We start from the raw sequence: 14,549 nt of genomic DNA on the forward strand, positions 1-14,549 counted from the left end.
TGTATCTGTGAGATTGTAAGTGGGGGCAGGGGGCCTTAGAATCTTGTCTGGATCACGTTGCTGCACCATTTGTTTATTGTTTAGTTTTATTGTTATCATTTATTTTCTCTCTGAAGCCCATGTGATACATTATTAATTTAGTGGGATCAGACAACAGCAAGATGCACAGCTGTCCCTCCCACTGTGTATGGGTATGTGTGTGTTTTTAGTAAAAGGCTGCTCAGAGAACCCTTTCTCCTCTTCCCATATTTCTCCTTCACCCCCCCCCCCCCCCCCCCCCTCTCTCTCTTTACTCCATCTCTCTCCTTCTCTCCGTGTGTGTGAGGGTGTAGCCTTCAGCGCTGGGCTGGGTGTGCGGTGGTGTTGATTGACAGGGCTGTGGCTGAAGCGGGACTGGGGTCATCGGCAGGATGCAGCGCAGCTCCAGCACGTGGCCATGAGGCTGCCGCTGCTGTGCGCCTCTCCTCCATTTTGATGAGCCTCGCTGTCAAATTAAGAGACCCATCCTCATCCTCCAGTAGGACTTGTTTTTCTGTGAAGAGGCACAGGTTATGATTAACCATACAGCAGAGATACAGTACATAGACTATTTAATCACAGCAATTCATTTTACTTCTACCACTACATGTGTGTGCGTGCGCGTGTGGAGGTTCTCTGTTTAAACTAATACAGTTCATATCTCAGCTAACAAAGAGCTTTGTAAAGCGTCTGCATGTAACTCTTAATGATTTCCTGATCCACCTACAGAGCACCAGTGATTTGACGCACTGTCATTCATGAAAGTATAAACAGTCCAGCGTATGCATGAGGATGCTAATTTCTGAAGAGTCTGTGTGTTCATCTGTCTGTGTGTGTGTGTGTGTGTGTGTGTGTGTGTGTGTGTGTATGTATGCGCTTATCCTAATGTTTGCAGTATATAATGGGGAACAGACAAGCGGCTGAGCTGTGTAGGCTCCCTCTACATTCTTCTCGGATGTTTTTTTTCCCTTTTTGTTCACTTATTTCTCTCTCATCCCACTTTCATGTTTTCTTTTCGTCCAATCTTTTCTATTCCTCTCTGTTCTCATTTAGCCCCCGTCTCCCCTATATTGTCCATATCTTCCTTCTGTCTGCGTCCATCTCTGGCTCCCTCTTTGTCCCCCATATCTCTCTCTCACTCTCTCTCTCTCTCTCTCTCTCTCTCTCTCTCTCTCTCACACACTCTCTCTCTCTCTCTCTCTCTCTCTCTCTCTCTCTCTCTCTCTCTCTCTCTCCATGGGACTGCAGAGCTTGTGATTTGTCATCCTCTGCCTTCCTGTGCCGTCTCCCTCTCCTCTCTCCAGACCCTTTAAATGGCCTTTTTGTCTCGTCCCCCATCAGGAGCACAATCATGTCTATTCAGAGGGGGCCCTGGCCCCCCCCCCTCCCCCGTCCTGCCCTGTCCTGTCCTCATGCCTCTATGTGTTTGCATGTGTGTGAGTGTCTGTGTGTTCTCTTTGTCAAGCTACTTGTAACAGCTTGAGTTCAGGGTGTTAGTTTTGTCTGTGTGCATGTGTTTGTTTTTTTTTGTTTGTTTGTTTTCTGTATGTTTGTTTGTATGTGTTTGCGTGTATCCCTTGTTATGTTTGCTGATGCCATACATTTGTGTGCGCAAGAGTTTGCTCGTTCGTGTGATACGTGCGCGGATGTTTCCTAATCGACTCTGTCCCATCTAGGGTGGTGCGCCTCCTCTCCTCTCGTCTCCTCTCCTCTCCTCTCCTCTCCTCTCCGCTCCGCTCCGCTCCGCTCCTCTCCTCTCCTCTCCTCTCCTCTCCTCTCCTCTCCTCGCCTCACAGCCCATCCCCACCAGCGCCGCTACACTCCGGGCTGCACAGAGCAGCACAGCAAAAGGGAGGGACGCCAGAGCCGCTAATATCCCCGCTCTGAGAATTAGGTGAAAGGCCAGCGGAGTGGAGCGTAGAGAGCAGAGCACAGCACCCCTCCCAGCAGCGGCCCTGCCAGGCCACGCGCTGTGCCGCACGCTGTGCCCGGCTTTGCCGCCTGCCTGCCGCACAGCCAGCCTGCAGCATTGTTTACTACTCAGCGCTCGCCATCATATCCTATTATGAATTTGAATGGCTGCCCAGATCAAGCATTTTGAGGCATTTCGCAAAGCTCTGGTGCGTAATGCCATTTGGCATGATAATGACAGTCGTGTTTATGAGGTTATTGTTGAATTGATATAAATATTATTTTATACTCCTGTTGTTAGATAGGATGATAGCCTGATGTAAGGCTGGATTGTATGGGGATGATATGGAGCATACAGCTGTCTGTAGCCCCGAGTAATCAGACTATTTACAATCCCTTCCCAAAACACACACACACACACACACACACACACACACACACAAAAGCACAGAGCTGTTACTACATCCCCTCATGGCTGTCTCCCAGAACAATGTGCTTCTGTACCCCAGGCCCTTTTCCTATCCCTCTACTGGATCTAGGACAGAACGCAGAGAGCTGCCGTCTAGATATACATAACTCGTCCAAATGGATGTAAACACGCTGGGTAGTACAGAGAGAGTGATGTAGAGAAGAGAATGTAGGGTCATTGAAGGTAGTCCTGACCGCACAGCTCCACCTCGACAAGCTTGCAGAATTAGAATTCATGCTTGTACATGCTTGATATGGTAGAAATCACTCCATACAAAAAAAGAAATCAGGAATGAACAGAGCAGGTCCCGCAAGCCCACACTACCGCCCCAACCTACGGAGTGAACATGAAACACTGCGGCCCAGAAGTCTTCCTATAAAGAGGGGGGGAGTGGAGTGGTGCGGGGCGAGGGGGTGCTTCAGGGGCTCTGCCAAACCCTCATTTCAGCGCCATGCGAGTACTCCAAGGGGAGCGCCGTGGTGAGGCAGAGGAATTAATAAACGACTCTTTCTTTATTAAAAAATGAAGCTGGGAGAAGTGAGCCGAGCCTCCCTCTAATTATCCTGCCTGGCTTTGAACCCCCAAACTAGGGAGCGGTCCATTAAGCCTGCCTGATTGCTCACTCAGATCAGGCAGCCGAGTCGAGCCCAGCTCCAGCAAAGTTTGAGAGGGTCAGGGAGTTCGGTCCAGGAAGTAACCTTGAAACACGTAACAAAAACCACACTTGTGCAAATGTGGGTGAGCGGTTGTTACGTGCATATTAAATGTGTGTGCGTGTGTGAGGGTGTATGTGTAGGTTGGGATGTATGTGTGGGGGTGTGTGTATGCACAGATGGAGTGTTCTGTACACACCTCCTCTCAAGGTGTCAGAAGTGAAGATCATTGGCCATGTCAGGGATGCTGAGACCGTAGAGGACAAACTCAACAGGAGGTCCCAGCTTTCCCTGTCCCCTCCCTCCCTCCCTCCCTCTTTCTCTCTTTCCCTGTTCCCATCCTCCCTCCCTCCCTCTCTCTCTCTTTCCCTGTTCCCATCCTCCCTCCCTTCCTCCAATTCTCTCTCTTTCCCTGTCCCCATCCTCCCTCTCTCTCTTTTTTCCCTGTTCCCCATCCTCCCTCCCTCCCTCTCTCTCTCTTTCCCTGTTCCCCATCCTCCAACCCTTTCTCTTTCTCCATTTCACTTCCTATTCTCTCCTTCCCTATATCCATCCCTCTCGCACCTCAGAGCTGTCCCTCCTTTAGCCTCCATCTGTCGCCTCCTAGACTCTGTCTCAGGTTGAGTTGTGGTTTCTTTTCTACTTAAACCATTCATCTCTCCAGCTCCCTATGTCTTTCTCTGTCTACCCTTTTTCTGTCTGTCTCCCCTTTTCTCTTCCTCTCTATATGTTCTTTCTTTATCTGCACTGTCTTGATTATTTCCTCATTCTTTCACCTTCAGCTCTCCCTCTCTGTCTACCTGTAACCCCTGTGACTGTTTGGATCCCCTCTGATCCCTGTCCCTGAGCTCTCAGGCCTGGCCTGTCAGAGGGGACAGCTGTCACTTGAGCAGCACTGGGGTGGGAGGGGCGGGAGAGGGGCAGCAGGGGGAAAGGCTTGTTGCTATGGGGATGCCAGGCCGCGCGCAGGCATGGGGAGCAGCTCGTGCCGCTTCTTAGCGGGATAATCCATTGTAATCCCGCGGAGGGGAGTCAGCAGTGCCTCGCTGCTCCCACCCCTCTCCTCCCCCCCTGCCTCCCACCCCGTACGTCCTCTCCTCTCCCCTTGCCTCCCCTCAGCTGCCTCCCCCCCCACCCCCTTGGGGAGATTGGGGGAGTGGGAGTGAAGGAATTAGCATCTGTTACTGCTCTCGCTCAGGTCAGCTCCACCAAGGGGGAGAGCAAGCGCAGAGGAGGAGAGGGGGAGAAAAAAGCCTCAAGCTGTCAGAGCGTACTGGAGCCGCAAATGAAAAAGGACAAGAGCGCCCCATTAGAGATGTAGTCGTCGTCCCCCCCCCCCCCCCCTCCCTCCCCCAATATAGACTTACTACCCCCTCCTAGCCCAGCTAACCCCCTATCCACACACCCCTCTGATGCGGGCCACCGGCTCCCAAGCACTCTCATCAACACCTCACCTACACACCCTTACAACGGCCAGCAAAAAAAATCAATCCCCCTCCCTGATAAATAGAGATGGTTAATAGTATAAATGTAAGAGCAGGATATTATGAGCCAGCCATGTGTCAATGACCTCCTATTGATTAAGAAAATGCAGCTCTCCTCTCGCTGTGACTTTTGGCTGGCCACTGCTGCAGTCAGATCTCTCAGGCATAGACACACACACACACACACACACACACACACACACACACAAACACAACACAACACACACACACACACACACACACACACACACACACCACAAAGTCCTGACCTGGCTGTAGTGCTTTTAAGAACTCCTTTGTGTGTGTGTGTTTGTGTGTGTGTGTGTGTGTGTGAGAAAGTGTGTGTATGTGTGTCTGTGTGTGTTTGCATATGGGTTTTGGCAGGTGGAGAGGCTTGTCTGAGACTCATCAGACAAAGCCAGCAGTCTGATTAGCCCATTTGGAAAATGTCTATGGAGATTACGAGAGATTCAGCCTTCCACAGTTTTGGACAGTGACACATGATTTTTTCGCCAGAGCTTAGCATTTCAGCGTTTAATATGATATAATTTGTCATAATTTGAATTAGGCCTGAAGCTTTATTTGAGGGAATCCTCTCAGGAAATCCATCTCAGATGAATGCTTACCAGAATGCTAGAAATTTCTGCTTACCAATTCTTTTAGTGAGTTTTAACTTTTTATGGTGTATTGTATTATCATATAATATGCATATCCTGCCTTGAATACCATGTGGGTTTGATCCTGAAAATAGAAAATGAAATGCACATTCTTCTTATTTCCTACTGGGAAGAGAAAATGCAAATTGAATACAATTCTGTACATTCAAAATGCAAATATACACATGTTCATTTGAACCTGTACATTTAGGGATTCCCGCAGAAACCCTCATATCTTATAGCAAAATGGACAGAGAGCCCACCCACAGACACACACCAGCCCACACACACACCTTCATTTATTCATGTCAGTGTGTGCATGCATGACTACAGACCAGCAGGCTGTTGTCCCCTTACTGTATGTGTCAACGGCAGGCATTCTGACCTCCACGTTCAACGCAGCAATATCTGAAATGGTAGAGTGGACAAGCTGTAGCTTGTAGATGTGTGTGTGTGTGTGTGTGTGTGTGTGTGTGTGTGTGTGTGCGTGTGTGTGTGCGTTATACACATGCACACTCTCGCTTGTGTCCCTCAGTGTCAGGTCACATGTGGCTCACTCTCCACCCACAACCCTGACCCCTGCAGCTCCCTGCTTCTGGTGCTCCGTAGCCATGCAGCTCTGTGTGTGTGTGTGTGTGTGTTTGTGTGTGTAGTAGTAGTAGTGTTTTTAAATTAACTGTTACATGCCTTGGTTCGTCATGATGCTCCCGGACCAAACTGATTGAATTGAGCGTTGAGTTGCGGGGCCATCCACTGGCCTCACTCCTCATTCCGCGCCAGTCTCAGGGCTATTTTGTGTACATGGCAAAGTGGAATTTAATTTATTGGCCCCCTCGCTGCATTAAAGAAACAATTCCCTTAATTAATGCCATGGTTTTAATCTGCTCAGCTTATTTAAATCAATGTACACCAGCCGGAATACAATGGAAGCATTGATTTATGCCATGGTTCTATAAAATATAGAATTGACTGTTACTGATTAAATCATATTGATTAAAATGTTTGCGCTCATTTTGGGGGGAGGGGGAGTTAAAGCAAAGCGAGGTTTGATGTATCGCTCATTTTTTTAATTAACATGTTGTTATTCCAAACACTGTCGCATTGGATGCATATTTCCAGCGCTCAATTAGATACGGGGTTGGACTGCAAACTGCTGGAGCTGATTTTAGTAGCTGGGGCTGATGTAGTCTGTTTAAAATGTGCCCTGCCCTGGGAGACTTCCAGAGATGCAGAGTAGTAATCCTATCTTTTTCATGCAGGGAACATACATGCACGGAACATATAACACACACATACATATACACAAATGAAGCCATTAAAAAAGACTCCAAACTGGGAATTGGTTGGAAGCAGGCTTAATCTATGAGTCTGCGAAGACAGAGAAACGTGAGTAGATGTTAGATTGGGTATGCCGTTTGAATGAGGAATGTGATGGGTTTTTGGTGTTTGGTGTGTTGATTGAAATTGGGTGGGTACGTTGTGCCTTTGTGTGTCTGTTTGCTGACTGGTGTGTGTGCGTGTGTGCGTGTGTGTGTGTGTGTGTGTGTGTGTGTGTGTGTGTGTGTGTGTGTCTGTGTGAGAGAGAGAGGGATGGGAAATGGATGGAGGCTGGATGGATGGCTGAGGCAGTGGTTAGGCAGAGGGGCAGCACAGAAAAAACTACGATTGACAGTCTCTCCTGACAACCTCTTCACCTGGCAAAGTCCTCCTAAGCTTTCAGAATGGTGCAAGTGTATGTGTGTGTGTGTGTGTGTGTGTGTGTGTGTGTGTGTGTGTGTTTGTGTGTTTATGCATGTATGTTTGTGACTAACTGTAAGTGGCTGCAGTGCATAGGGTATATTTGTGTGTCTGTGCATCCAAGTGTACATGACACGGAATGACTGCATGTTAATGTATGCTTGTTGGTGCATGTATAGGTATGCTGCAAAAGAGCCCGTGTCAGCGTGTGCATGTGTGTCCTTGTCCCTTGCAGACCCAGCCCCTCTTAAATACAAACACTGTCCTCCCGTCCAAGTGCCCCTAGCCTGCTAAACACTCCCATGCATCACGGTGACATTCAGAATCCACAGGAGCAGGGGCGCACTGTCAGCCGCACAGGAGGAGGAGACGACGAGAGGAAAACGGTGGGAGCAGGGCGGCCTCTGCCTTTCAGACAAGGAGAGGGGAAGGATTGGGAAAGGGAGAAAGGGAGGATAAAAAAGGGCTGGGTCTTCATCCGAGGAACGAAAAAAGACGGCAAGAGGAAAAAGCGAGGGGGAGGGGGAGAACTGGGAGACTGTTTCAGGAGTGAGGAGGAGGAGAGGGAGATGATTTTAGCGAGAAACGGGAGAGGAGGGGGAGGGAAGGGAAGGACGAGAGAGAGGGATGCGGGAGCCTCTGCAGAAGGGGAAGGTGGGTGAGCTCAAACAAAAGACAGGGAGGCAGCAGGACCCGTGAACGAGGGATGGAGGCAACAGCGTCCCCGCGGAGGGGTCCGCCTAATTGGAGGTCGTTGTCATGAATTAGAAATCAGCCAATTACTGCCTGGGGTGGGTGGGATTTGACCGTGCCGGCACACAGCAGCACTCGTACACAGTAATGGTGAGTTAACACTCAGCCTTCCAGAACCGCAGGGACACGCCGAAGGAGCAGGGGTCAGTGTCTACAGGGACCGGACACACACACACACACACACCACACACTCAGGCATGCATACAGTATGTTCCGCTATGTAGTGACAATACAAGCTGCACCTGTATTGGCATGCTGCTTGTTCTGCAGTGTTTTTTTGGGCTCACACATAAGCAGACACAAGCACACGCACTTGTTTGACACACCCACAGCTCTCAGCACAGCTCACATGCATTCCTTCCAACAGTGTGTGGTCCCAGAGGAGTGTTACTTGTGAGGAAAATGGAGTGTGCATTAAGAGGGAAGCTGACTAATGCATGTTAACATCCAGGCACATCTCCTGCAGTACCTCGGTGTCTTCAGCATAGCTGAAGCCCCTGCCCCTACACCTCACCATGTGGATAACATCCCATAACAAAATCTCCACGATGTTACAGAGACTCCTCAGGCCAGCCGCTCACCCTGCTGGGAGAGTTGAACCATAGTATGAGCAGAGAAGAAAAAAAGACTTAAAATGAATGTCCTTATCGTTTAAAGATGGCGGACATCTAATCCATTCAAGGGTGTCAAAATTATTTGTAGCTATTACTGACAACCTTAAGATGACGATACAGCACGTCAGGAAGCTAACTAATGGAAGCAGGCCTTATCAAGTGAAGTCAGATATGCCAGGTAGCAAATGTGTAAGTCCTGCATAGGACTATTTTTAATTTCATATTTAAAGCCGTACAAACGAATGCATGGGAAATTCAGGTAACCGCATCTGTCGCGTAGATGTCGAGCTTGAACTTGAGCTGGTGCAGAACCAATGATGAACTGTCTCGACTGTTTCAGCGGAAAGGGCATTCAGCTGCTTGAGACTTTTTAAAGAGGCCACCTGAGGAACAGTGGGACAAAGACACTGGCTCTAATAACAAGATTAGGCTCTTATTCATAAAGACTTTGAAATCTATACAGAGAGAGATTTGAGGGAGCTTGATGCAATTTCATTCTTTATCGAGAGCGAAAATGAGCTGCTTGTGCGTGGCACACTCTATGGTCGCACAACCTTCTTGAAGAATCCTGCATGCGCCCCTGGCGAAAACTCATGTCATATTGTTTGCCTGATGTAAATGGTTGACAGAATAAAATGTGTTCTTGCCTTGTATGTGTAGGCCTATTGAAGGTGCAGTCTAAACCCATACTCTTTTTGTCAAATTCATTGAATTACTCCTCACAGTCCTATCTGTCTGTTCGATGCAAAAAACAAATGCATGGTTTGGTAATTTGATTGGCTGTTGAGGACAAATATCAACAACCTTTTGCAAAACTGAATTGCAGACTGCATATTTAACAGACTTTCAGTCTGAAACAAATATATTCTTTTTTCTTTTCCTAATACCTTGACAACTTTTGTCCTTAACTAAACTGAAACAATAATAAACTAAAACAAAATAGAAAATTAGTCAATTAACTAAACGGCAAATTCAGATTGAAAACATGCATCATCATTTATCAAAATAAAAATCAATGTGAAAATGTTAAACTATTATAACCTCTTCTGCCTAGAGACAGACTGCCAGTCCACCCACGAGCAGTTACAAGGACACAGTGTGTTTAATGTATGTTCAGTCTGTAGGGGAAAGGATGGGTTCTTCCTCAGCCTGCACGTCTCTTTCAAGTCTGTCTCCGAATCTTTTTAGTATACTAAATTGCACACACACACATGCACGCTCACGCACACACTCACACACATTAAAAGCGTACACGCATGCCATAAAGCAGACACTCCGTAAACATGCTCTCATTCATTTCAGCAGCAGTTGCTGATGTGCCGTCATCACCCAGCAAATCACTCCAAACCCCGGTGAGAGAAAAAGAGAGCTTTTATTTTCAGATCTCCACTTCAAAAGTCTTATTGATATGCTAGTTGCCTGCAGTATGGCAAGCAAATCGTTTATTCGACAGTGCTATCTCTAAGAGTTCTGCCGAGGCTGTGACAGCAGTGGTTCAGAAGAAAGAAGGCAGGCTCCTGGAGCATCATTTCACCCATACAGATACTGCCGTGAATGGATACACTGAGAGAGGGAGAGGAGGTGGACAGGGAGGAAATTCTACAGCAGACCTCAAATGTGGCTTATGTGTTTTAGTCTATGTGAGCCTCTCCAGTGCTTGTGTGTTGTTTATGTGTGTGTGTGTGTGTGTGTGTGTGTGTGTGTGTGTTCCTTTAAGAGCAGGGAGAGGGGTATGAGATCGCCAGCAGGATGGAGTGATCTTGCTAGGGGGGATTTGTGTTGAGCTGGCAGGAATTAGGCTGGCCTTCCTCTGTGCGCATGAATACTTTTTATACTCTAATAAATACTCCCTTCCCTCGACCACAGCCACCCCTCCGCTCTCACACTCTCTTGCTCTGTCATCTCCTCTGCCTCTTTTCACTTTCCTCCACAGCTGCCTCTCCCACTCGCTCATCATCTCCCTCATATTTCTGCTTTGCCTCTGTCCCTCCCTCACTCAGTCCCTCAATCCACTGCACTCTTGCTTTCTCCAGCAATCCCCCTCTTCTGGGCTCTCTCTCCCCCTGACATGCTCTCTACCCCCCACCCCACCCACTGACCTGTTTCCTAAGCTCTCGCGCTCTCTCTCTCCCTCTTTCGCTCTCTCTCTCTCTCTCGCGCTCTCTCTCTCTCCCTCTTTCGCGCTCGTTCATTCATGTGCTCTCTACATCTCTGCAGCACCCCCCCCCTCTCCTTTTTAGTGATCTGTTCTCTCTCTCTCCCTCTCTCTCTCTCTCTCTCTCTCTGACCTGCTCTCTGGCTTTCCTCCCCCTCCCTCTCTCAGTGGAGGCTTTGGTAGCTGACCCCAATACTGCCCTCGCAGCACTGTACACCCTCCCTGCGCAGCGCGACGACTCCAAGCCAATTCTACACAAACACCACAAACACACACATACACATACACACTTCCACACACACTTCAATGTACATCCAGTTAGGCATGTGTGTGCCCCTATCAGAGTCACACACACATGCACACACAGTGGAAAGCATACAGGGTTTGTGGAGGACCTTTGTTTTGTGAGGCGTGTTTAGTGTCCTTGACCATAGCCCTGCACAGTTGGGACAGGGAAAACAAAAGCCTCAGTCTTCGAGAGCCCCCTCTATTAGACAAAGGCGCCATCAGTGAACACACAAGCAAACATGCCTCTGAGCTGCCTTGCTGCCTGCTTGTGATTCAGGATATAGATATTGTGGCGGGTGGTTGGGTGGGAGAATTGACACCATAAGTGGCCTGTAAGGCAAGATGCGTTGGCAAAAGCAAAAGGCGTCACTTGGTATAGGTAAATTGTCTGTGTGTCTTTGGAGTATGGATGGACAGCGTTAGTGTTTTTATTAGAATGCGTATGTTGTAGTAAGAGTTGCGTGCGGTGTTGGGGAGACTTCCAATGTGTTTCTTGTGTTGTGTCCTAGTAGTGGTATGGAGAAGAGAGCTTGGGTCTTCCTCTGTGGGTTTTCCTCTGTGGTGAGAGGGCTCTCATGACTGAAAACCCCTATCAGTCACTGCTGGCTGTGCTCCAGGCCTGGATCTCTTTAATAAACTAATTCACAGCATTCGTCCCTCCCTTTGCACCAAGCCAGGGATTCCAGGCCTCAGCCCACTTATAAGCTGCTACACACTGCCCCCTGCTGACGCTTTGACCAAACACACACACATTCACACAATCGTAGGACTGTGTGTGCAATGTTTTCAAATGATGTTTCACCCAGCTTTGATTTTCCTCTGAGTTTTGCATATTTGGCTATTTGAGTTTGTAGCCAGTGTTTTATGGGTGCTTGCAGTGGTATGATGCTGTATGTTACCTCTAGACTAACATCTCTCTGCATTTCTCCTTCGCTTCCCTTCTCCTCCCCTCTTCCTTCCCTCCGTCCAGATGACTCCTCGTCTGAGAGTGGCAGTGGGAACGGGCAGCTGGCTGTCACTCCTCCCTCATCTTTAGTGGTGGGCTCAGCCCCCAACAGTCGGAGGGGCTCCACCTCCGCTCTCTGCATCGTCACGGCAGCGGGGTCTTCAGGCGGGCTCTTTGGTGGCAAGGCTGTGAACGGCAACGGCACGGCCGCTCCGCCACCACCTCTGGACTTCAGCACCACAGCGGCGTCCTCACTGGAGGATCGCGAGCAGCAGCAGGCGGTGAACCTGAGCGAGCAGCTGCCCCTCGACTCCACCATGGAGGAGCTGCGCCGCAAGTACCCCACCAAGTACTCCGCAGGCATCCCGCTGCCGCTGTCCGCCGACCTGCGCCTCGACAGAGACATCAGGGACTGCGGCAACAAGGTTAATGCAAACAACCACACAGACACCTTTACATTTAATTGGAGCTGTTTACAAAAGTGGAGTTGCATAACAATCGGGGTACAAAGACATTACCATACCATGTCCTTACCATTGAATCTTAAATGAATACAAACATTTCCCTCTCACAGTGGTGGTTCTGCCATGACCCAAAAACTTGGCAGAACCCTGTGTTAAATATTTATCTTTTTATTTGTTGTTCATTGCGATGAAGCATGTGCCTACTCACCAACACTCATCAACCAATCACCAATCACGTCGGCCATAGCAAAGAAGTCTTCCTCTTATCTAAGAAGTTCTCGCTTTTCCTTAGTAAAGTTGGTCTCCGCATCTTTGTGATGATGATTTAACTTTTAGTTAAAAACTTTATACCACTTAGGAGTACTCTGCTTGTGAATACGAGCCCTGCACACTGTCCAAAGCTAATTTATATGTCAAAATGAAACAAAACATCTCTAGCCAGGTTAATAGACTTTTCAATTAGTAAATGGTGCGATCATGGCATGAAGAGAACACATCATCTACTATATTGTATGAAAAAAAAAGAAATTCAATTTTGGACCTCATTGAGTGTCAGAGCGTGTCGCAGAGCATGTACTCTGTGCACCATATGCCAGTACCCGACCTTCATCCACGTAGGGATGGGAATTGATAAGATTTGAGCGATTCCGATTCCATTATCGATTCTGCTTGTCGATCCGATTCCTTATCGATTCTAGTTGGGAAAAGGATAAAAAAAGAGACAGTTTATTAACATTAATCTTCTTTTATATAATATTCTCTAAATAGATGATTCACAGCATACAGTATATATGTTTATTACTATTTAATATGTTTCTAAGTAAAACAAAGCTGCATGCGTGTGACGTAATTTTAAATGCGCAACAGGCACTGCAATCGATAGCGGAATCGTTAAGGAATCGATCCACTGGGAACTGGTTCTCAACAAGAACCGGTTCTCGATTCCCATTCTTACATCCACGGTGAAGAAGTTTCTCCACACAGCCCAGGCTGAACCAGAGGGAGCCCAGTGGCAACAGGGGCACGTGTATCTGCGGCATCACCACCTCAGAGGCCTCAGAGACGACAGTTCTCTTCTATTTTCTCCCAGCCTTTCTGTTTTCTTGGAATGGATGAAGGGTTCATAAAGCCATGGAAGAAAAGAGGAACTGAATGGGACACTCTTGAAGGTTTTGCAATCGATACAGAACAGCCAGTGAATGGTCGTTGGTTTTCCTTCCTCCTTTCACATGTACTGTCAATGGACTTTTGGGCTATTGAGCAGTGAGGCAGGCTATGCTGATCTTGCCGCTGACAATGCAGGCAGACCTTGGGGAAGCGGGCATACTCTCAGACTTAAACCGAAGGCAGGGGAATAGGATTGGTGAATTGCTTTATTGGAACTTTTCCGTCTCCGTTCATGGCTGCCTTCTATGAATGGCGGTCATTGTTCTCTCAGGCACACTGAAAAGCTTATGTTCTCCTTTTCCAACTGTGTTTTTGTGTTGGGTCTGTGCTTTAGTTCTTTAGTTGATGATTTCATGTTTCCATGTTTCCCTGTGTGTGTGTGTGTGTGTGTGTGTGTGTGTGTGTGTGTGTGTGTGTGTGTGTGTGTGTGTGTGTGTGTGTGTGTGTGTGTGTGTGTTCGTGCGTGCGTGCAGTCTCCTCAATACAGCTCAGGTAGCTATGACTCTGTGAAGATGGAGATATGTCCAGAGGACCTCACCGTGGGCCGGGCACAGGCAGCCGACGACGATGATGATGACCACGATGACCACGACGACAGCGATAAGATCAATGAGGGAGTGGACCCAGAGCGGTTAAAGGCCTTCAACGTAAGACATTGATCTGCCATATTACCTCAGTATCAAAGGCTACACCTGCCGAATCACTGTACACTCTCTACATGTCTTCATGTTTTGCTTTTTCTCTGTTTTTTATATACATGCTTATATATTGTTTTTTCCCCCCAACCCCCTTTGGTAGATGTTTGTGCGTCTCTTTGTGGATGAGAATCTGGACCGGATGGTTCCCATCTCCAAGCAGCCTAAGGAGAAGATCCAGGCCATCATTGAGTCTTGCTGCCGCCAGTTTCCTGAGTTTCAGGAGCGCGCCCGCAAGCGCATACGTACCTACCTCAAGTCCTGCCGCCGCATGAAGAAGAATGGCATGGAGGTGTGTGGGCCTTCGGATGTGTGTGTGTGTGTGTGTGTGTGTGTGTGTGTGTGTGTGTGTGTGTGTGTGTGTGTGTGGTGTGTGTGGTGTGTGTGTGTGTGTGTGTGTGTCTGTGTGTGTGTGTTGTGTGTCACTGTCAAAATACGCACAGCTCTTTTAAAACATTTTTAGTATCTACACAAGAAGTACTACATTTTTTTGCTGGGGTAACTTTGCTTGGAGTGACTCAAATTAGACATATGTTGGA

At 48.1% G+C, this 14,549-nt stretch overlaps 1 protein-coding gene across 1 annotated transcript in view; it reads left to right on the top strand.

Moving 5' to 3' along the window:
- The window catches only part of nol4lb (nucleolar protein 4-like b), a gene marked incomplete at both ends in the record, with an annotated part of 75,906 nt that overhangs the window by 58,900 nt on the left and 2,457 nt on the right, over positions 1-14,549 (top strand). Inside the window, 3 exons of the mRNA XM_080853665.1 lie at positions 11,709-12,109; positions 13,789-13,962; positions 14,114-14,302. Coding sequence (XP_080709791.1) covers positions 11,709-12,109; positions 13,789-13,962; positions 14,114-14,302 — 764 coding nt within the window. The remainder of the gene's footprint in view (positions 1-11,708; positions 12,110-13,788; positions 13,963-14,113; positions 14,303-14,549) is intronic.

This window comes from Sprattus sprattus (assembly GCF_963457725.1).
Source record: "Sprattus sprattus genome assembly, chromosome: 16".
Lineage (NCBI taxonomy): Eukaryota > Metazoa > Chordata > Actinopteri > Clupeiformes > Clupeidae > Sprattus > Sprattus sprattus.